At 45.0% G+C, this 22,353-nt stretch overlaps 1 protein-coding gene across 1 annotated transcript in view; it reads left to right on the forward strand.

Moving 5' to 3' along the window:
* The window catches only part of LOC138193736 (thrombospondin type-1 domain-containing protein 7A-like), a 152,803-nt gene that overhangs the window by 40,556 nt on the left and 89,894 nt on the right, over positions 1-22,353 (forward strand). The window contains exons 2-4 of the mRNA XM_069141934.1: positions 8,545-9,379; positions 15,355-15,603; positions 17,072-17,256. Coding sequence (XP_068998035.1) covers positions 8,545-9,379; positions 15,355-15,603; positions 17,072-17,256 — 1,269 coding nt within the window. The remainder of the gene's footprint in view (positions 1-8,544; positions 9,380-15,354; positions 15,604-17,071; positions 17,257-22,353) is intronic.

The raw sequence follows: 22,353 nt of genomic DNA on the forward strand, positions 1-22,353 counted from the left end.
TCGAGTTCTTTGGGTTTGTCAAACCGTCTCTTACGGTGCTCGTGGGACTGTCAGCTTTTACCGGTGTGTACATCTGCATCGGTGGCAAACCAGACACGCCCCCAAAGAAAGCCCTCTTTAAGGCCTAATATCTGATTAATGATTCAATTATTTTGAAAAAGGACCTTCAGAGCACTGACCAGAAGGGAATGACGACTTTGTTGATACGTTGATATATTTCACGAGAAGTTGTTGCTGTTTGAGTCTATTGGAGCTAGAGGTTTATTTTTGGAGCCGGGCCCCGGTGGCCCTCGGTGGTATTGCACTTTGAGGCACTTCTACATTGGCTTCACTTTTCAGCTCTGCCACCCGCCCCTCTTTTTCTTTTCTTTTTTTCCCTTTGGCAGATGAAGATATTTTCACACATATATCCTGTCATCTAATAACTGAACAAAAAGAAACGATTATAATTATAATAATAACAACGGGAGACGTTTCCAGGATAATTATTGTTGTTGTGTTTGTGTTGTTTGTTCCCAGGATTGTCAAGGTTATGCGGTTTGTTTGTTTTTTGAAGGAAAACCTGCCATCTTTCCCGGAGCATGCAGGCGCAGTCATGCGTTGCCTCTTTTCACTTTCACACTCAGGATTTGTTTGCATTCATTTGAGTGTATTTTGTGACATTTTTTGACACCTTTTTTCCCTGACACATACCACCGCTTCGCAGCTGCACGAATCACCGACAGTTTAAAGTGCCGAGCCAGAGAGGCTCATTTGAAGTCTGGTTCTCTCTCTCTCTCTCTCTCTCTCTCTCTTTGTCGCCGTTGTCGCGGCGACAAACGAAGGTGCGGCGCTAACGAACCGCAGGTTTTCGGCTCCGTTGCCCGGTCCTGACCCTTTGGACTCGAAGACTTTTTTTGTTGTTTTTTTGTGTTTTTTTTTTGTTGGAGAACTTCTTTGATGTTGCCGATAGCGATATCGTCGCCGCGGCGCACGTGGGCGTCTTGTGAGGGTTGGAGCGTGTTCTCTGTAATTCATCTTGTCACTCCTCCATCCTCTGGGGGTGTTTATGAGCGAACGGGAGAAACGCAACCTCACTGTAAACAACACAACAAACAAACTCGCAGTTCTGCTTCTCACTTCTGGCTTCTCCCGCTGCTTGTCATGTCTTTTTTTTTTTTTTTTTGCTTTTGCTAAATTCCAGGTGCTTGTAAACATGGTTATGCTGCTTACCCTCATGAATACAAATTTCGATACTAAAAAAGACTAAGTGCTGGAGAGACCCGTTTCATTTGACTGCAGAAGCCGCGTTATTAGAAGGAGGCTGGGTAAACCTGGACTGTGGATCTCGTCCTTCATCTCTTAAGCGACGATTACCACGACTAATAATTCTGTCACTGCACATATGGGTGTGTATGAATTGTTTCAAGACAGACTTGAACCTGTCCTGAGCATTAGTTTCTGGTCTACGACCTTTTAACTTCGGCTGGATTGAGGATGTAGCTTTTAAGCGGTGCAATCTGAAGACATTATATCAAGATACATGTGATGGTTCAAGTCCCATGAACACACAGTGACAATTATATTAGCTCCGCTTTCATCCATGTTAATTAATAAGCACAGGTCTCAAATTACATCCCATTTTGTATGAAAAAGAAAAAAAAAATAATAACTGAGTTATTACCACATATCTGGAGGCCGTACGTCCTGAGTGTGAGTCCCTGGTTTTGGAGCCCCTGAGCCACCCAGGGTCATTCATGACATTCATTTTTCCGCCAGGCACTAAGCACATATTTTTTTTTTCAAATTGCTGAGTCATACAGTTTCCAACAAACATGGTTCAGATGTTACCAGATTATATACAATCTACTCCACACAATTATATATATATTAAAAAAAAAAGATATCACTACCGACAATACGTTATGGTGCGATACATGTAAAAACATGACCATTTAAAATGATATCTGAACGCGGGCCGGGGTTAACGGTCGTCCGTGAATGCTGAGCTTACTCAAAGCGTTCCTTCGGATGTAAAGCGTCAGCCTCGGGTTCTTCTTCCTTTCTCCTTTTAAACTTTTGCCCTTTTTATTTTTCCTCTCCTCGCTCTAACCTCCGATGCTCGCCGCGGCCTCTCAACCTCTCGACCGTCCGCCCGGCGCCGGGTCGCGACTTTTCTTTTTTTTTTTTTCCCCCCCGAGCGAGGAGCAGGAGCGATGGTGAACGCCAACAGTCTGCTGTCCGCGCAAGAGTATTTACGGCGAGCTGTGAACACAACAATGCACCGTTGGCCGTTGCCTCACGCACACCGGATTTGTTTTGTAGCTCTTGGCAAACAAAATGCGCCGCTGAGCCTAATGCGACTCAGCGTGGCGAGTTCAGCGCGCGGCAACACTTAGCTCTCTCCCGAAGGCTGTGCAAACATGGAATTACTGCGACGTGCAGGGCGTGCGGTTAATTCTTTTCAAACTGGGAACCTACGTCGAGAGTCTCGCAAATAATTTGCTTCTTTCTTTGTTTGTTTTTAAAGCAGGAGGGAGAAAACGAAGCTCTGAAACTGAGAAAGGTTTTAAAGTAAGACGGGTTGCGTAATCTGAGCCCGTAGCGCTCGCGGGAACCGACGGATCGATTTTCGGGCGTCCTCTGCGTGAGACTTAAAAAAAAAAACGCAAAACACCATCCACCTTCTTGTTCGCGGTGAAACAAGCTTCACCGGAGCGTTTAAGTGATTCATTGCCGCTTTTTTTTTTTATTTATTTTTTTTAGCGAAGCTTAAAATACTATCAAAACGCTGAAAAGGGAGTGTTTGTTTGCGAGTCACCGCATCCATAAAATAGATATATAGCCATCCGTGAAATGTAAAAAAGAAAATTGAATTTTTTTAGCTGATTTAATCTGACAAGTTGACTGAACTCGGACTCATTTGCCGGAGCTGTGTGGGAGAGCCGATCCTCGGAGACCAGAGGTTTACACAGTACGTACATTAAGTCGCTTTTACCCTTCAGACTGCTGCTCCTTATTACTCTCCAGCATATGTGAGCTCTGACAACATGCTGTAGGAGGTTGTTTTTTTTCTTTTTTTTGACAGTGCTTCAGCTGCAGCAAACTATCCACTCAGGGGGTGAAAGGGTTTATATACACATTTCTTACCAGCCGTCTCACCCTGCGGTAATTCACGAAAACTTTTTACCGATGGCGGCAAAAAAAAAAAAAAGCAGCTCGTTGCTTCGTCTGACCTTCAAGTTATACGTTCCGGCGGGAAGGACCGATTTGAAGCCGGGGATATATCTGCGGGCGATAACGTTGCGGGCCAGAGCAGCAGAGGATGATCCCGAGATGAACCCTGACCCGGCGGGCGAGAGAGAGAGAGAGACGGAGAGAGAGCGAGCGATGCGGTGACCCGTTCATTAGTGAGGCTGACCCGGCGGAGGACAGGGAGAAAGATGTTCATTAAATAGACACTCGAGGCCCAGTCAGAGATCAGACGCTCAGCCCGACTGTGAGGATATTACACCGCACATATACAGCAGAGTCTCCCCCCCTTTCCTCCCCCCCCAAAAAAAGGGAAAGATCACCAGTACGGGGCCCAGGGGGAACTCCCAGGGGCCGCGACGAGGGCTCCAGTGAAAAAAACAAAACAAAGAACAGCTATTTTTGATTTTGACTGAAGTTCAATTAAAGCGCCTGCGGAACTTTTTCCTTTTTCTTTTTTGGTGACTTTTAAATTTTTTTTTTTATTTTTTTTTGTCTTCATTAGCACCTCGTATTTTCCTGACTTCGCCGCACGTGGAAGTGACTGAGCTCGGCTTTCGCGTTTCTCTTGAAAGATTAATTATAATGCGATCGTCGCCTCGGTTATGTGAACTCATTACGAGAAGAAGGAAGGAGTACAATATGGCTCGCCCATTAGTCTCCGTAGCGAGAGTCCAGTGTTTAAAATAATAAAGTTTCACTGCTTTTATTAATACGCTCTTTGAAGGTTTTAGTCACGGTTGGTTTAAACCGGACTGTAATAATTAACACGTCTGTGCAGCATCGCTACGATCGCCGACGACGGCTCACGCAGCACAAACACCAGCTCTGATAGAGGTCACTGCTCCACACAAGCATTCATTTTTAATACGCCTTCCAGCCCGAACACTATAAACTGGAGGTATTCGGCGGAGCGCAAACATGCAACAAGTTTTCAACTTGTGAAGCTGCAAGCCACTCTGATGCTTTACTGGACGTTTAGTGTGCCGGATACTCGATTTGAAGTAAAATGTCTGGTTTTATATGTTTATGCTTTAACATCGCTCCCAGCTTGGCAAGACGGCGCGGGCCGAAATCCAAACTCGAGGCTTCATAACGGCCGTCGGCAAAACCAACGGGTGACGTCACTGCTGGTCGCCGCTGGGCTCTGACCTCAAGTTCGTCACCATCTTGCTATTTTGGAGCCAGAAGTGACCATATTTGGACGAGCTCGGGAGGGAGTCTGACTCCGTTTGATTGGTAACCCGAAGACAAGACACGCCCAGAATACTAATAAGAAGATTACCGTAATGACTTATGGAAAACCTGTATTGACTTTGTATGGAGCCTTTTTGGAGCCGACCCCTAGTGGCCCCCGGTGGTATTGCACTTAATTGAATTGGCCTCACTTGTCAAACTCTTATCTCTGTTTATACACTGTTTATTTGGTTGAGTAGTGCTTTCTTATTTTGCTCACCTTTGACGGAGGTGTGCTGACTGTTCCGCATGAAATCTGACCTGAACGTCAAGTCTCTAGAAGGTTATTAGTGAATTCACTATCAGCCGTAATAATCAGCAGACACAGAAAGGATTTTATTTATGATAAAAACTAAATTTACATTTAGATTGCAAAGGTCTGACCTCCAAAACAAGCTCTATCCTCTAAGAATGTGCGTACACTCGCGGTTGGTGAATTTCACCGAGATGTAAACGAGATGAATCTGAGTTTATGTTTGTTTATTTGTTTCTCAAATTTCATCCTGCAGCGAAATAACACTTAGATAAAGGAACTGAATGAAATTATCGGTCCGAATCGGGGAAGTAAAACGAACCGGCTCGTCGTCTAAATCGAGTCAGCGTTTCACGAGCGCTTGGTTTCAAAACAGATCGTTACTCTCCTGATTTCCATGTCAGAAAATAGCTCATTATCTCAAGATATTTTTTCCAGACACCAGGATGAACATCAGATTGAAGGTAATTGATAATTCAGCGAATACTTTTTTCCTTCTGAACTTGTGATCAATGGAGGTGAAACACGGTTTGTTTTCCCGAGTCTCAAATGATGCTGTCAGACTGCATGCAATATTGAAAAGTTAGCTGGAGGCTACTGGGGTGATAAGGGTGGAGGGGGGAGAGAGGGGGGTGAGGGGCTGCTTCGCATTGATTTACATTTGGAGACAAAAAAAAAAAGAAAGGCTGAGTTTCAGTTTTGTGTGTAAACATGCAAAACAGTTGTAGAGATTCCACAAAATGTGGGAAAAAAAACAAACAGAGAAGACGTGATGCAGCATCAGACGAGATTCAAACTGCTCCGGCTCAGATGAGGCAGGTTGTTTAAGTCTGAGCATTCGGACCTCTATCCTCTGAAAACCTGCTTAATTCCACATTCCCGAGCTGGAAGAGTCTCGAGGAGCTTCGTCTCTCCTCCGGGACGGATTCCATTCAGGTTGGAGGTTGTTTTATTTTTCAATATCGTTTGCACTTGTTCCATCCTGCTCGGCGCAGACCTCCGGTTCATTTTAACCAATCAGCACGCGCCTGAAACCGGCCGACGCTCTGCGGCTAACCTACGGCTGCTGTCTACGAAAGCGTTTTTTTTTTTTTTTTTTTTCCCTGAGTACAGCATATTTAAAAAAAAAAAAAAAAAAAAAAAAAAATGAAGGAGCGCCCGCAGCTTGACGAGGCGCTGAGCGTTTATTCTGCTCTGAAGGTTTCGGCGTTTTTTTTTTTTCTCCGGTCAATGACAGTTGAAAAATATGGGCGCTGCGCTCGTCACCGTCACCAGCCGTCCAATCCCAGCGAAGGAGGGGCGGGGCTAATGCCACAGTGAGCCACGCACCTCTTATATTCTTTTTGTTGTTGTTGTTGTTGTGTGCTGTTGGTCCCTAATAGTGTTGTATCTTCATCACTGCCGGCTCTAGTCTTCTTCACACATTGCCAGAGTGGAGCCAGCTTTGCCACATTTACTATTTTTACATCATTTTCTGTGTCTTGTATTTCACTCACTGGCACTTTTACACGTTATTGACCTTAAGATGTAGCTCTCCATGTGTCTCTAGGTTTGTGTGCCACATTGTTGACATCGGTGACTGATAAATGTTGAGCCTCCTTTCTTCCAAAGGTGGCGGGTCCTTCTCAGGTGGACTTAGTTATCAATGCTTCCTCGTTGCCTTTTGTCTGTCATTTTCCATATGTATTGTTGATGATGGCTGAAATGCGTCCGTTTATTGCATATTGCTTTGTGAGTGCAGGTCTTCTGCCAATTTAGCACTTTCGTCACAACCCATCTTGTTTCCTGATCTGTGCGTGAGTTGTGTGTGTGCCATTTTTCGGCACGGGTTTTATTTTGGTGCCTCTCGGATTCTGCTGCATTTTCGGTTTTGGATTTTTCTTTTTTGCTTGAAAAGTCAATATCAGCTCTCGAGGTAACGCTGTCTGACAATACAGATAAGTATTGTGAAGCTCCACAATAAAAGTCACATTTTTGCTACGATCGGATTAAAAGTGAACATCGCGCTCAAGTTTCATGGACTCCAGACTAACACCCTTGAGAGGACTCATCTCAGGGATACTAAATGTATTTCGCCCTCCCGACTCATTTTCTTAGTACCACGATGAGCGAGTATCCAGCAGCCTGATGCGATCTGGAGCTCCAGATGCCCAGCGGGAGAAAAGAGCTGACTGGTGTGTCGATACACTGCGGAGAATTGTTGTTTTTTTTTTTTTTTTTACAAGACGCGTAGAGGCTCCTGTGGAGGCAGCATCGTGCCGTCTGAAGATAGATCCTGTCAGACATAACGGCAGCTGAGATCAGAGACGAGGCAGCGAACGGCCTCCTGCTGGGAGTACCAGCTGAGTTTAAGAAAGTTTTCACGGTGTCAGATACGGTTTTGTTTTATCGAAGGAATTAGACTATTTGTTCAGGATTTTATTCCATGGAAGCAGTCCAGTCAGAAACTAAAATATGACACGAGAACAAGTCGATCTTTGACTAAAAGCTCCTATATAGTAAAAAAAACCAACGTGTGCTTTATTTTCTGTGCGCGATGTTTATATTCGTGGCATTTAGCGACGTCTTTTCGATTGAGTCGGCCACGGCGATGTTTGTTTTAAAGCTCTTATTAGTTTTTCGAACACAGCGAGAGGCAATAAAACACAACACAACTATTTCCAGCGTGAGAATACTCGTGTGTTATCTACACAGATAATGTTGTACTCGATTAAGTCACTGTTTTGGTCTTTTATAGGAATTATTGAAAGTAAAAACAGTAAAAAAAAACAAAAAAACCCCGATATCTTCAGCCTTGTTCTTTAAGGTTAGAAAGTCAAGTATTGGTAAGTAAATAAGGAAGTAAGTCTTCCTTTTAAAAACAAAACAAACGTGTGGCAACCTTTTCGGTACTCCCGTCCTGTTCGTAATCTCTACTGCGATATAGAAAACGAAGATGAAGGAACGTTGTGTGCAGAGAAAGACGTTTTATTGATGTTTGTCTCTGCCGGTCAACAATAGAGTTTGATAAATGCCACAGATAACTCATAACCGCCGTAAATTAGCTTTCAGACACGTTGCTTTGATCGTCTATAATCTCCACTGATGCACGTTGTATTCGCATCCCTCTTTAGCCGCAGCAGCAACCGGTTCTTCACTATCCGCTAAGGATTGTCGTGTCTGTAGCAAAAGAAAGGTTTTTTTTTTCTTTTTCTTTTACTGGCTGTGAAATATTTTCGGCACATCACACATCATCTGCCGCCGGGTTGCCAACAGCTTTTCAACACGTTTACGTGAAGGACCATATTAGAGGAGTCAGTGGATTTACTGTGTCATCCCTAAAGATGCATTACATGCTTTTTTTTCTTCTTTTTTTCCTCAAATGACAACAAGCTGAAGCGAGTTGTCTCGGTTTAGATTCACTCTGAAGCAGGTTTTACTTAATCGATTCTTGCGAATGGATTTCTGTTTTAAAGTCATTTCATTGAATTGTTGACCTCTATTAATCGTTACAAATGGAACTACAGGTTTTTCTTTAATTTAACACCTCTAATCAATTCCTTGCTGGTAAATTTACTTTTAAATGATTTTTACTGTAAAAAAAAAAAAAAAGAAAATCTAAGGAGCAGCAATATAACAATTTCCAACCCTAAAGTAGCTTTAAAGTAACAGCGAAGATGTTTTGTTTTTCCTTTTTCCAAACAGTATCTGGATTGTGTGTTTTGAAAGGAATTGTCTGCCAAGACAGACCGCCAGACTCGTTCTCTTGGAGTTACATCTGAGAGCAGGAGGGTTTATTGTTATGTTACGTCATTGTAATTTGAGCCTGTCCGTTTGTTTCCCAGGTCCATGGGGAAGATGCATGGGCAGCGACTGTGGCCCCGGTGGCAGCCAAAGCCGGGCAGTCTGGTGCGCCCATGTGGACGGCTGGACGACGCTTCCCACCAACTGTGTCCATATCAAGCGTCCCTCCAACCAGAGAAACTGTTTCCGCGTGTGCGACTGGCACAAGGACCTTTACGACTGGAAACTGGGTGCCTGGAATGAGTGTGTGCCAATATCGGCGAGGACCTTTGGGGCCCCACGGCTGTTCACATGCAGTGGAGGCGAAGAGGGCATTCAGACCCGGGAGGTGGGCTGCATACTCAAGGCAGACGGAGCTCCAGCAGAGGATGCCATCTGTGAGTATTTTGAGCCCAAGCCTCGCCTGGAGCAGGCCTGTTTGATCCCTTGCCCTCAGGATTGTGTGGTTTCGGAGTATTCGCCATGGACGTCCTGCTCCAAAACGTGTGGAACGGGCCTCAGGAACCGGGTGCGCAGCGTGCTCGTCCCGCCGCTGTTCGGGGGCGCGATCTGTCCCAACCTCACCGAGTTCCAGTCTTGTAAACCGGGGCCTTGCACAGGTCCGGAGGGCATGTACAGTCTCAGGGTCGGCCCGTGGAGCCCTTGCTCCCTCCAGCAGACTCGGACAGCACGCCAAGTCAAACGAAGGAAAGGTAAAGGCCAGGGGCTCAGGGAGCGCTCGGGAGTCAAAGATCCGGAAACCAGGGAGCTTATCCAGAAGAAACGGACCAGGAACCGCCTTAACCGGCAGGAGAGCCCCTTCTGGGACATCCAGGTGGGCTTCCAGACCCGGAACGTCACCTGCATACATCGAAACGGGAGCGCTGTGGGACGCATGTGAGTGGCGACCTTTTTATGTTCATGTGACGGTGAAGTTCGCGTGTTGTATATTACACCTTCCCTTTCTTAAGCACTGGCGAAAGATGTGTCGAAATTATGTTTTTAAAAACAGAAGAAACACATTGGTTATGTTTTATAATAAGGCAATTGCCTCAATTTATATATTCTCTTTGATGGTGTTTATCCCACTATGTATTCGCATTTGCATTGATTTTTATTTCTGCGTAGCTTTAATCTGTAGTTGTACTGGTGTTTAAGCCAGTGGATTTCTAACAGCTACACATATTGCCAAATTTGTCTTCCGGAAAGTTTTTTTTTCTGCCTGTCAGGATGTGACTCGTAAGGGAGGATGTTTATCGGCTGTGTCTTCGTCGCTGCCGTGCTGTCAGAGCAATGAGGCACAACTACCAGTACAGTGTATTTGATGTCAACTTCCGAAGATGGAAGTGGCAAAGAAAAAAAAAAAAAAAAACGCCTTTTCTGACATAACATCAATCTTAGCTGCGACTTTGTTCGGAACTTTTTGAAAATCGGGTAATTTTCCCATGTCTTTGCCCCGTGGCTGTGAATTGATGTAATCACACGTTTTATGAAATAGTGAACAAATCAAGCGTCACTTAAAATACCAGAGAAAAAGATTCTTTCTTGCTTAGCTATAAAGTGACATTGCTGTAGTAAATCTTTTTTTAGATGAATGGCGATGGGGAGGTTTGTTTTTCAGTCTTTTATAGTTAAGGCAAACTTGTAGGGATGTTTAAAGGCAGAGCTTAGAAGAACAACAACAAAAATATATCCGCGAGGCTACACAAACCTTTATGGAAGTGAAATATGTTGCAGCGAAGATGTAGATAAAGAAATTGGCTTGAAAGAAGCATATTATGCGAATGAGGGATAAACAAGGCTGAGTACCGAACTCAAGATTCTTTAATGGCACCGACTGAACTAGGAGTTTGGAAAAAACTCTGTAAATTATTGCATCAACCAATAACCTGCATTCGAAGTGTTGAGAGGACATTTGTAAATTGTAGCTACTTAAAACAAACCTTGGTTTACACTCTCCCTGGAGTTTTGCATCGTAATGGAATGTGCAATGAAATGTCCTCAGCGTCGAAGTCGAGGTATCGGCACCGCCATTTTTTAAACAACACCCGGCGTGACGGGTACAAACGAGTCAGTCGTTTGAGAAGTTGCGACTGCATCAAAACACATCGGGACCTGAGCGGTGACCGAATTAAACTCTCGGCGAGTACCGCGCGTCCACCCGCGGTGGCAAACCCGAGCGGGACCCGGCCCTCGGCTCTGGCACCAGATATCGCCGCGAGCGACGGAGTCACACCGTCAAGACTGAAAAGTGAGATAACATTCCTCCCAGTGCTCACTCGCTCTGAAATGCCCATCAAACATTTACTCCTCAGCAGCAGAGAACAACCACATCTGACACCATCGTCATAAACAGACAGTAGGCTTTTATGAATAATGCAGAAACGTGTTGTTCTTAGATCTCGTAACTGCGCACATCAATCCAGCTGCTCCTCGGCTGACGTCAGGCGGAGCCGATGTCGAAGGTCCCTCCCACACGACACGTGGAGCGGAGACGCTTTTTCTCTGACCGGTTAACTGATCTGGTCTCTCCGTTACGCTTAATGAACTGATTAACGCCTCGCCGATGGTAATGATGTGTCAAAGAGCCCGAATGGAAACGCGGCCGAGAAGCCGTAGAGAGCCCGAAAGCGGCCCGAAGGCTTTTAAAGCATATTCTGTCCAGGTTTCAATGGATCCGACTCTCCAGCACGATCATGTTGTGTGGCGGTTGACATTTTTGATGTCATTGCAGCTACAGTGACAATGAAATAGTGGGACTCCAGCAACAGGAAGAAGTGTACATACACGCCCCTTTTCAGATACCAGTCAGTTCAGATAGTGCCCGGTTCTTGGTACTATTTTTTTTTGGTATCACCTTCGTTGAGGCTCCTAGCAACTTAACCCTTTAAGCCCCAGAAGCCCCCAATTGGGGGCCAGGGAGAAGACGTAGCAAAACTATTATTAAAATATGGACATGTATACTGATATTTACAACATCTGAACAAATCTCAAAAGTGTTCCCTTTATTATGAAATATATATTTTTTTTATATATATCATTTTTTATTTTGTTTGCAGAGATATACTCTGCAATTTTCAAGCAGAGGCCTAAAAAAATAGGTGTGTTTTTAAAAGGTTAAGCCAACTAAAAAAAAAAAAAAACGAAGAAAGAATTCATAGAGAATCGTCACAATCACTGGATCCGTGACACGGGACGTCCTGCACAAGCCCGCCATCGTCAGCTAGCCAAGCTACTATGGCGACCGCAATTTTTTTTTTTTGTCTCCCACGAAACCACGCTGCGGTCGATTAAAGGAGATGCGGACATTCCTGCAATGTTCGTGACTGCGTCGAGTCGAACATGATGACATGGCAGTTTCAAGCGGCATTGACGAGATAATATTTGCAGTGGAAATCAAAATCCAGAAAAAATACCTCGTAACAAAAATGAGTGGAGTCGGGTAAAGAGAGTAGCGGCAGTGGAAAAAAAAAAAGGGGCTTAATAGTTTTTTTAGCGACAGTTATTTGTTTGTTTTTTAAACAACTCCAGCTGCATCAGCGCCCCCCCCTGGACTGGAGTAGTAGACTCACCCTGATTTGCACGTAGTCCAATAAAAAGCAGGACTGATGCAATCAGATTTGCGATCTCTATATTCTCGCTCTTCATGCTCTCTAAACATGCGGTGACTCCTCATTTGCTGCATTTCTAAATGATCGGCACGTAGCTGAATATTTGATTTCGTTTCCTCGTGACAAAGAAAGTTTAACCGGCAAAGTATTTCTGACAACACTGAGAAATGAACACAGTTTTACCCGGAGGTAAAATTTGAAATGCAGTATCCACGAAGATCTTACAAATCTATATGCTGCGAGTTAATTAGCTCTTCTCCTAACGAGCCGTTTCTCTGAATTCATCATCTCGTTGTTTTTGTCGTTCCTCGACTGACAGCGACTCCAAAATGTCACCGCTGTTTCTTGGAAACTTGGATTCGGGTCTTTTCACTCGGTCTCTAATCTCCTGGAAAGAATCGGTGACAGCGCAGCGAGCCCGCATTCACATCACGCTCCTGTCACACGGCACATGTACTCTAAGATTTGATCAATTATGTACTAAATCTATTCATTAATGCTTTGTTTGAGCCGAGCTCTTCGGCAGCGACTGGGATCAAATATTTCAAAGGAACCGTGAAAACAACTCACATGCCCTTAGGAGCATAAATATTAATCCTTGACTTGTTTATTTCTTCTTCTAAAATATTCATAGTTGTTTTTGCCACTTTCAGAAAAAAAAAAAGTGGAACAAACTTACCAGCGGAGGGAAGAAGCCGGTCGTATCCCAGCCAGGCGCTCTTGCGAACATCGCGCGCACTTCATTTCCAATTTTGTTTGATGAACATCTGTCGTTGGGCTGCTTCTTCCTCCGTAGTCTTCAGCCCCCCCCCCCCCCACCGCCTTGAACGGGCCACGTTTCAACTCAGGAAAAAAAAAAAAAAAAAACTGCCTCGTATCCTCCGAGTGTGTCTTGCATCATTAAATTTTTTTTTTGCTGCGCCACCGTCGGGGTACGAAGAAATTACATCATTGCATTTAATGCAGAGCGTGAAACCGTTTTTGCGCCTCTTCTTTTTCGGCACTATTTTTTTTCCTCTCGGTTGTTTTTTTTTTGTTTTCTCCTCTCCGGCTCTGAGGTTGTAAAAAAAGAAAAAAAGAAATGCTTCTTTAATCACTTGACCCACATAGAATCATTTCTTTTCTTCCAAAACGCACTGTTTTTGATGAATGCAGTCCGAGTAATGAGTGGAAAAGTGTTGAAATATGGAGACTTTCTGACTGCCTGCATCTCGTCTGGAAGCCCCTTCGAGTCCATTGTCGCGAGAGTGTAAAAACCTACCGACTTCAAAATGAGCCTTTTTTTTTTCCACACATCATCTTATTTATTTAAATGGTGGATGATTGTGTCCTCATTCTGTCTGAATGACTGAGATGAAGAAATAATGACTTCTCTTTTTGCAACTTTGAACATCTCCAACCAAAAAAAAAAAAAAAAAAAAACAACACTCAGGCGTGCATCGCCAACAAGTGCCGAAGACTCAAAGGATGCAGTCGCTGAGAAAAATGGGTCACTGGCTGCGTTCGGGGACTTTTAAAAGAAAAAGAAAGAAGAAGAAGAAGAAAAAAAAAAAGATGAATCTGCGACAGGAGATCGAGCCATCGCCCTCGGTCACATTCAGCATTTAAAAACTCCTCATTGTTTTTTTTTTTTTTGTATTTTTTTTTTTGTATTTTTCCTGCGAAGTAAAAAGCGAGCCGTCGCTCAACGTGTGCGCGTCGCCAACACAAAACTTCAGATTTTTCACAGCGTCGCCTCGGTGCCACATCAAAGCCTGCCGAGGTGTTTTAATCTGCGAAGACACAGGAGTTAAAAGAAAAAACAAAAACACACACCGCCGCCGCACTGCTCACGCCGAGCTCAGGCACATCCCGATTTATACCGGGAGTCTCGAGTCGCTGGAGGTGAAGTGTGGCGGCAAAGTCTAAATGAGAGGTTTCTAAATGAAGCAGAGCTGTAATTAGCACTAATAGCTCGTCAGCCGCGTCGCCTCGAGGGGAGACACATCCGCGACGGACGAGCAGCAAGCAGTCGGCTTCAGTTTGAACACATTTCTAACGATTTGGACGGGACTTCGGAGAGGACGAGTTATTCATGACGTCTAAACGCTGTTTAGACGGATCAAAAGAGGCGCGTGAGCGATTGATCCGAGGGTTGTTTCGCCCGTCTCGACGCTCGAGACTTATTGGTAACGCTCGGCGCCGACGGGGCTCCTGCTTTTGCTCTTAATGGGAAATCCATTACGGGCCGGGTATGCTAATGAGAGCAGCTAATGACGGTGCGGCGTCAGTCAAGGGCAAGACGGGTTCGACGCCGAGCTGCGCCGCGTCGCTGTGTTGCGGCACGTATCTGTCGGTAAAACCGCGCCAAAAAAAAGAAAAAAAAAAAAGAAAAGGCAGCGACGAGTAACCGACAGCAGCCGGAGAAGAGCGACGGAGAGGTGAAAAGCGGATCAATTCATGCGTCAATCTGCAGACTTTAATTAGTATTCCTGCAGGACTTCGGCGTCATGTCATGCGTGAATTAATTGCTTTGCTTTTTCATGCTTAATAAATTACAATCACTGATCATGCAGGTAACGCTTTAATCAATGCGTTGTTCACGCATGAGATCGTGGATGGAAGACTTTGAACTCATGTTGCTTCCTGATGACGTCATGAGGTGTCAATGCATGAAGCGAAGCCGGAGTCGTCACGAATTCGCGATAATTCACGTGACCTTAGCGAAAAGTGTTCCCTAATTATTTATCCACCAAAAAAAAAAAAATGCCGTGTCGGGGTTTCTTTGTGTTTCTATGTTTTACATGACTCCAAGTCAAATACATTTTCTGACATCCCGGTAAATATACGTATTTACTTTATTGCCAAGAGGATAACTTTATACAGGAGTCGTATCTATATGCTAATCGTGGCCCGACAGCTATTAGTGTAGCGTAAAGACAATAAAAGTGTAAAGATAATATATTCCGCCTATCAGCACATTCAATGCTCACATTCAACATTGTTTATTTATTCTGTATGAATACTGCACTGTAATAACAGCAAGTTGTGTTATTGTTTTCTTTTGTTTAAATGCTGAACTATGTCTTCAGTCTGTCTAGTTTGGAAAATTGTGCTCTAGTTGTTTTTTTACTTCAAGTCGAGGAAACTGTGTCTTCGTACCAAAAAATCCTACCTGCTACGACATTAATGCTCCTCAGATTCAACCCAGATCAACTTTCTATCACACCTTGACCTCCTCCTGCTCCCTTCCCTCCCGCTCCCCCCCCCCCCCCCTCCAAGGCTCTGCACTCCGAGGGACCTGCCGCCGACCGTCCAGTCCTGCGTCCTGCCGAAGGACTGCCAGCTCACCGACTGGGCCGAGTGGACCGCCTGCTCCAAAACCTGCGCGGACTCCGAGCCCCTCCGAGGCAACCGCACCCGGAGCCGCCAGGTGCTCCAGTTCCCCGTCGGGGAGGGGGCGGAGTGTCCGCCGATGGAGGAGTCGGAGTCCTGCGAGCCCCGGGGCGACGGCGTGCCGCCCTGCGCCACGTGAGTTCTTCCCGATGACGGAGGGGAAGGGAGGCGGAGAGCACGGGGAGGGGGGGGGGGGTGACGACGACGACGACTGTGGATGATGGTTTCACTCGACGGGCGCTCACGCTTCACAGGGCTGCGGTCGCATGTTAAGGTGAGATAAGTCCTCCCTTCCTGGTTGCGGCATTGTTAAGAACCTACTTTGAAGCTCTGCTGGAGATTCATTCTGGATTTCAATCAGACACAAACACCCTGTGTGTAATGTGTGGTATTTAACCTGGCTGAGGCTGCCTCCTGTTCACTTCCCTTCCCACATATCAACAAGGTAATTGGTTCTTCTTGGTGAGTGTGTGCGAGGCAGCATATGGAGACGGATTAGTATAAGTGCTTGGACCGGTGCCAGACGTAAAGTAAAGACAAATAGCGAGAGGATGTTTGAACTGAAACTTACACACATAAAAAATTCAGAATGCGGGCGGACAGATGCCTCAGTGTAGAGTGACATCATCTTTAAACATCCATTGCCGCACACAGTGGTATACGAATACTTATTCCAAATCCTGTCCTGAATAGTATTTGGCTCTTCTGTCAGACTGGTCACATTTTACATTTATTCATTATACATGAAGAAATTCTCATGTTTGCCAAATATCAAACCTCTCAACACAACAGTTTTCTTTTCACAGACACGTCTTACTCATAAACGGCATTTAAAAGTCGACGTGGCTTCCGGGTCTGAAAAATGAGGCAGATGCGGAAAGCGCCTCAAGCTGCAATACCACCGAGTGCCACTAGAGGTCGGCTCCAAAAAGCCTCCATAGACTCCCATTCAACTCGTCTCTATATAAATGTTGTTATTTTGGTGTTGTTAGCTAAAGTCACTCCTTTTTTTTATTTATTTTATTTTTTTTTCTGGAGGTCCATCTGAAAATAATCCCACCATTAATTAGAAAATAAGCTTTGAAAAGCCGCGTTTTTGGGAGCGTGTCTGTTTGATTGACAGGCCCGTGGTGCAGTCAGGTTACGGCTATCGGTGGGCGGGACGTAGTATCGTCGAGTCTCCAATCAGAGTCAGATCCTTGAGTCACTTCCGGCTCCAAATCGCTCCGAACTAGCATTGGTTACCGCTTGGTCTTACTCATCCCTACTAGCTACGATAAATATTAGTGTTGCTAAACCATGTCGTCTAGATTAGGATTAGAATTCAATTTATCGGCGTTATGAATAAGAAAATCTACGTAGTACGTTCTCAGAGACACAGCTCTCCTATTGGCTATTTAAAAATAGTTACACTTGTGGTACCTGTAATTGCTTCCCGTACATGTGGTGCTCCAGTAAACTGGTTGTAACCGTGCGTCACATCTTCCTGTCCTACAATTAGTCCTGCAAGACTGTAAACATGCTTCTTCTGTTCTGACGCATCACGCCCACACGGGACTCTCTCTCCCCTGTCCATCCTCCCCTGCCGCTCCGACGCTTGTAGTTTCACCTGGAGAACCACCGAGTGGACCGACTGCCGGGTCGACCTGCTGCTGAGCCAGCAGGACCGTCGACGTAGCAACCTGACGGGGCTCTGCGGGGGAGGCCTGCAGACGAGGGAGGTGTACTGTATCCAGGCCAACGCCGAGCTCCTGCAATACCTCAACAACCTCCGAGAAAAGGAAAAAGGTAAAGTCAACATGACGCATCAATATTCTGGAGAATGCTTAGAATTTTTTTTTTTTTTTTTTTTGTCTGCATTTAGTTGGAAAATGATGCCGTCAAAATGTTGGGACCAAATCTTAATTCCATACCCTTCATTTCAGTTGTATTTATATAACGCCGAATTACAACATAAGGCACCGCGGTAGGATTTCACGCGTTGAGGTCGACGGTCTTTTTCGAGGTCGAGAGAGAAAACCAATAATGTGACTATTCCCCCATGAGCGACATTTGAAGGAAAACCTTTGGCAGAAGAGGACTCGGAGGCGGGCGGCCATCTGCTTTGACCGGCTGGGGTGAAGAGCAGAGCGAGAAAAGAGATCACAAACAAAAACCACCGAGCGGATCTTTGGTGCCGGTGACCGCAGATCATAAAGCTCGAGAGTTTCCTGCAAGAAGCGACAGAGAGAGGACGGAGAGGAAAAAGATAAATAACATGTACTGGTGGAATATAAACGCATGGAGAGTGAGCAGAGTGAGCTCAGTGCTTCATGGGAGGTCGTTCCCCCCTCCTCCCCCCCCACCTCCCAGCAGCCCCAGCCTATTGCTGCACAACTAAGAGATAATTCAGGGTCACCTGAACCAGCCCTAATTAGGAGCTTTCCCAAAAAAAAAGAAAAAAAAGGAAAGTTTTAAGCCGAATCTTAAAAGTAGAGAAGGGTGTCTTCCTCCTGAACCCAAGTTGCGAGCCGGCACCGAGGGAGAGGAGCCCGGAAGCTGAAGGATCTGCCTCCCATCCCACTTTTTTTTTTTTTTTTTTTTGAAACTCTGGGGACCAGAAGTAAAGCCTGCACTCTGAGAGGGAAGCTATGAGGTAAAAAAAAAAAAACCAACAACCAGATCTGATGTGACAGCTGTCCTCTTCAGTATAAATCCTTCACAGACCCTCAGACATATGCGCCAGTGATGCACCGGTCCGACGGGCTGGGTCGGTGTCAGCACCGGACTGGAACGTGTAAGTGTTCAGATCGGGTACAGGCCACCAACATGACTGTTAGCTTCGAATAGAAACGCCCTTGTTGTCCTAAAACTCAAGTGTTTCTGAATTTGTCAAGTCTCGGTGGGACCGTTCCATGTCAGGAACTCTACCAATTTTACGTTTGGGGGGGGAAAAAAAGGAGAGCGCCGGATTAGTACACCGAACATCTGGAGAGAAAAAGTCAAGTCAGTTCATCTCCTTGCCAAAGTCCAACTTTACAGACGTAAAACAACCCCGTTGCCTCGTCGGGAATATCAGGAACTCCAGTTGTTTCTGTCTTTCGAGTCTTTTGCCGTCTTTTGCCCGTGTGTTCATTAACGGCAACCGATCAAAGGTTTTCCACGAAGGTCAACATTTTGTTGGACACGCGAGGAGCACGTCTTGACCTCATTTCACATCCTTCAGAGTGATTTTTGCACGTGTTCTCGTCCACGCAAATCTTGCCGTTGGCTTAATTTACAGCGTCGCGCCTTGAGAAATAGCGTCGCTGCTAAAAAAAAAAAAAACAACTTGAAAATACGGCTTCAGATTTCAAGTATTACACTGTAATTACTCATCGTGAGAAGCAATAAGTTTGGGAGATTATCACAACGATATGTTCCTGTGATGAATATGCTCTCGCATATCTGCATTATTTATGATTAAGGTGAGATTATATCAAGCAGATTTTTTTTATTTTTTTTTTACACAGTTTTAAATTAGTCTCTAAATACCTTTAGATTCTTGAGCCAGTAAGACAAAATCTGGACGGGGGATTCACTAGAACATTTGTACAACCAACGATCACATGTGTAACACCGAGCTGTGAATCAGAACCAGTAGAAAACTTCAAAATCTGCTTGCAGCAGAATTATTTAAGTGCTCCGTGTTATAAATGTCAGCCTCCTCTACATCTGTCTGACAGATTCCCTTCGTGTTTTTTTATTGTTTTTAAAAATTTTTTTTAATTTAGTGTCTTGTTTTTGTGTGCGGCTCCTCCTCTGTGATTGTTACATGAATTATTACTTAAAGGAACCGCGTTTTGTCGGGATTCATGTCAGGAGGCCGTCGACCAGCTTCCTTCCGTACTGTAAGCCAAAGTCAACGGTGCAGCCGCGCGCATCAAAATATGCGTCGTTCCTCCTCCTACCCCCTCACCGCCCCTCACCGCCCCCGGTGCAGTGTGGGAGGCCCTCGGTGGGTTTGTAGCAGAAGATTGTTTATCAAATGTTCGCAGCAGACATTTCATGTCCAAATATACAATAACATACAATATCTCGTTTGAATTAGCAGTCGTAAGCGTCCCACTGTGGCTCCGTTGTCGGCTTGTCATCTTAACATTTAAACAGCCTTTTTTAGCTGCGCGCCTCCTTTTTTAAAAAATTTTTTTAAATTTTTTTTTAAACCAAACCAGAAGTCACCGAGAACGGGGATTTGATGTTTTTTCCTCTTGTTTGTTTGTCCCGCTGCGACTCGTCAGCGGTTTCGAGTGCAAAAGGCCTCGATTTCTGACGCCTGTCGTGCCGGCTTAGACTCAAAGCTGTCCTCTTAAACAGGGCGTTAAAGACGTTAGTTGAGACCGAGCTTACGGCGACCGACCGTGTCGGTCACGTGAGCGAAAGTGCCAAAGTCGGAAGAGGAGGTGAGAAGCCCACGCTGAGATGCTCCTCTCACGCAACCAGGAGGACAGAGTTATTTAAAGGGAGCTTTATCTATAAATACAATAATGTGTGTGTGTTTTTTTTTCAGGTGTTTGAGGCATTTGTTTCCATGTTAGTAGAGTAATATCATCAGCTAATATTCAATCTGACATTCTGTTTATGTCAGCTGTTTCAGGAGGGGTGGTATTAATAATAATGTAATTCCTGAGAAGCCGGCTGCGTGTGTTTATTATATCTGCTGCTGGAAAGCTCTGACAAAACTGCTCTGAGCTAAATCGTCGTGCTACATCTGCACCGAAACCCATGTTTACCTTCAAAAATATGTTGCGGATTATTATGTTTTATGCGTTGTAATGCTTCCCAAATGGTTAGTTTCAATTGATCTTCTTTGAATACACACATGATAAATAAAGGAAGCGCTAGGGGTGCTTTTTTTTTTTTGTGTGTCCTCTTGTGAGCCTCTGCATTGTTTTTCCCTGAAGTGGAATTGATCGTCGGTCCATTCGGTTTCTCCGCGTATCCGCGCTAATTAAAGAATAATGAGTCTGGTAGCCGAGATCAAATCAATCGACGGGCGCAGTTCAGACAAAGCGTATTGAATAATGTAAGAAATAATGTTTGACTTATGAGATTCTACGTCCTTCCTCTGTCTTTATTTCCCTCGGCTGCGAGGCGAGTGGGAGCCTACGGAGCATGCGCCTTCAAAAAAAAAAAAACAACAACAAAACAAAAAGCAACAACCTAGAAATCATACGTGTGAGGTGCCCACAACCTCATGTTAAGATACAGTTAAAGATTTATACTGTATAGACAAGCATGTTGAGAGAGCTGTTGCCATGGCTGCCTGACTTGTGTGTGTGTGTGTGTGTGTGTGTGACACACACACATGCATGCACAAAGTTCTTATCTTCTTGGTGCAGGATTTCTTTTTCCCTCCATTGGGGAGTAATCTCGCAGCACACCGCTGCGACGGAGAGGCAGACGGTGGCTCAGTGAAGTTTGCTGCAACCCAAGCGCTCTCTTTCTCCCCAAGTCTCATGCATAAATATCAACCATGCAAAACGGGGCGGAAGATACCCCTCAGGCCAGGATCTGAAATCAGCTTACCCACAACCCCCTCCTCCCCACCCCTCCGCCCAAATCTTAACCTTAATCTTTACGAAGGAGTAGCTTCCGTCTGACCCCCCCACCCCCCCTCCCCATCAGATCAGTATCGCAGCGGTAAGTAATGCCATCCAAAACGTTTCCACGGCGACGAGGAACTCTGTTTTTTTTTTTTTTCTGCAGTGTGAGGAAACCTAAAGCATTTCTGAATGGTGACATTTTTTGGGGGCTTTCTCAGTTTTTGCAAGCATTAAAAGGTCCTTTATCAGATGAGGTTTAGCTTCAAACTGCATACGCGGGGTCGAGCGGTGCGCTTTGAACTCAGCAGAAGATTTAGAAGTAGTTCTGCGTTTAAAAAAAAAAAAAAAAAAAAAGCTTCAATTTCTGTATGACAGTGAGATGAGGATATTATTGTCCACGTCGTGTCTGCGTTGAGTCCAGACGGGGCTAGAGTTAAGCTTACTCAGCATAAAGAGGGAAACAAGCTTCAACGTGTTGTCCGGCTCTGTCTAAAGTTAAAAACCGTGTTGTTGTTTTTTCATTCTGTACATGAACTGAAATTTCAAAAACAACTGCTTGAAACACAGACACGATTCTGTTGCGGAAATCACTGCATGGGCTCAGAAACGCTTCCGAATATCTGTGTCCGATCTCTACCATGTAGAGAAGCTATGTATGAACATGATCCAGAAACCTTCTGAGATCATTTCAAATGGACGGCGGGGAAACTGTCCCGACCGATCGAATTTGAAATTCTTTTTTTTTTGGAAATTGTGACGAAAAAACGAACGTACAAAACTCCTCGAGTACTTTTTTTTTTTTGTCTTTCTTTTTTCGTTAACAAGTATCCGCAAAGATAAGAGCCAGAATCCCTTTACGAGGTGCTCATTCACGGCGACCACTATTCCTCATAAAAAAAATAAAAATTAAAAAGCATGTGTACCGATTGTGACTGCAGGTAGGACGAAGCTGCTGAAAGCATTTCTGGACGAACTGCTGGCGGAGCTCCTCCGTGCAGCATCTCCGGGTACAACGCTGGTTGGCAAGATTCAGTCAGCGACCCGCGGGCATCGTATCAAAAGACAGTTTTGGGGTTTTTCTTTTGGTCTAAATACAGACACGGTAGCATGAAAAACCTGGCAACCCCGCTGCGATGACAAGACTCTTTGGAAACGCGGCGCTATCGTTGCGTCTGGCTGCGTTTCACGAAGGCATCGCTGCAGCTCCCGTTTCCCTCCGCTGAAAAGCACAATTTGCCGTTTCATCTTTTCTGCCGTTGTTTGTAGGTTCATTCGTGTGTCAGCTTTAGAAGTGTGTGTGGGGGGGAGGGGGGGAGGGGGT

The sequence above is a fragment of the Embiotoca jacksoni genome, unplaced genomic scaffold (genome assembly GCF_022577435.1).
Source record: "Embiotoca jacksoni isolate LCO1_2020_lvr unplaced genomic scaffold, fEmbJac1.0.p SCAF_93, whole genome shotgun sequence".
Lineage (NCBI taxonomy): Eukaryota > Metazoa > Chordata > Actinopteri > Embiotocidae > Embiotoca > Embiotoca jacksoni.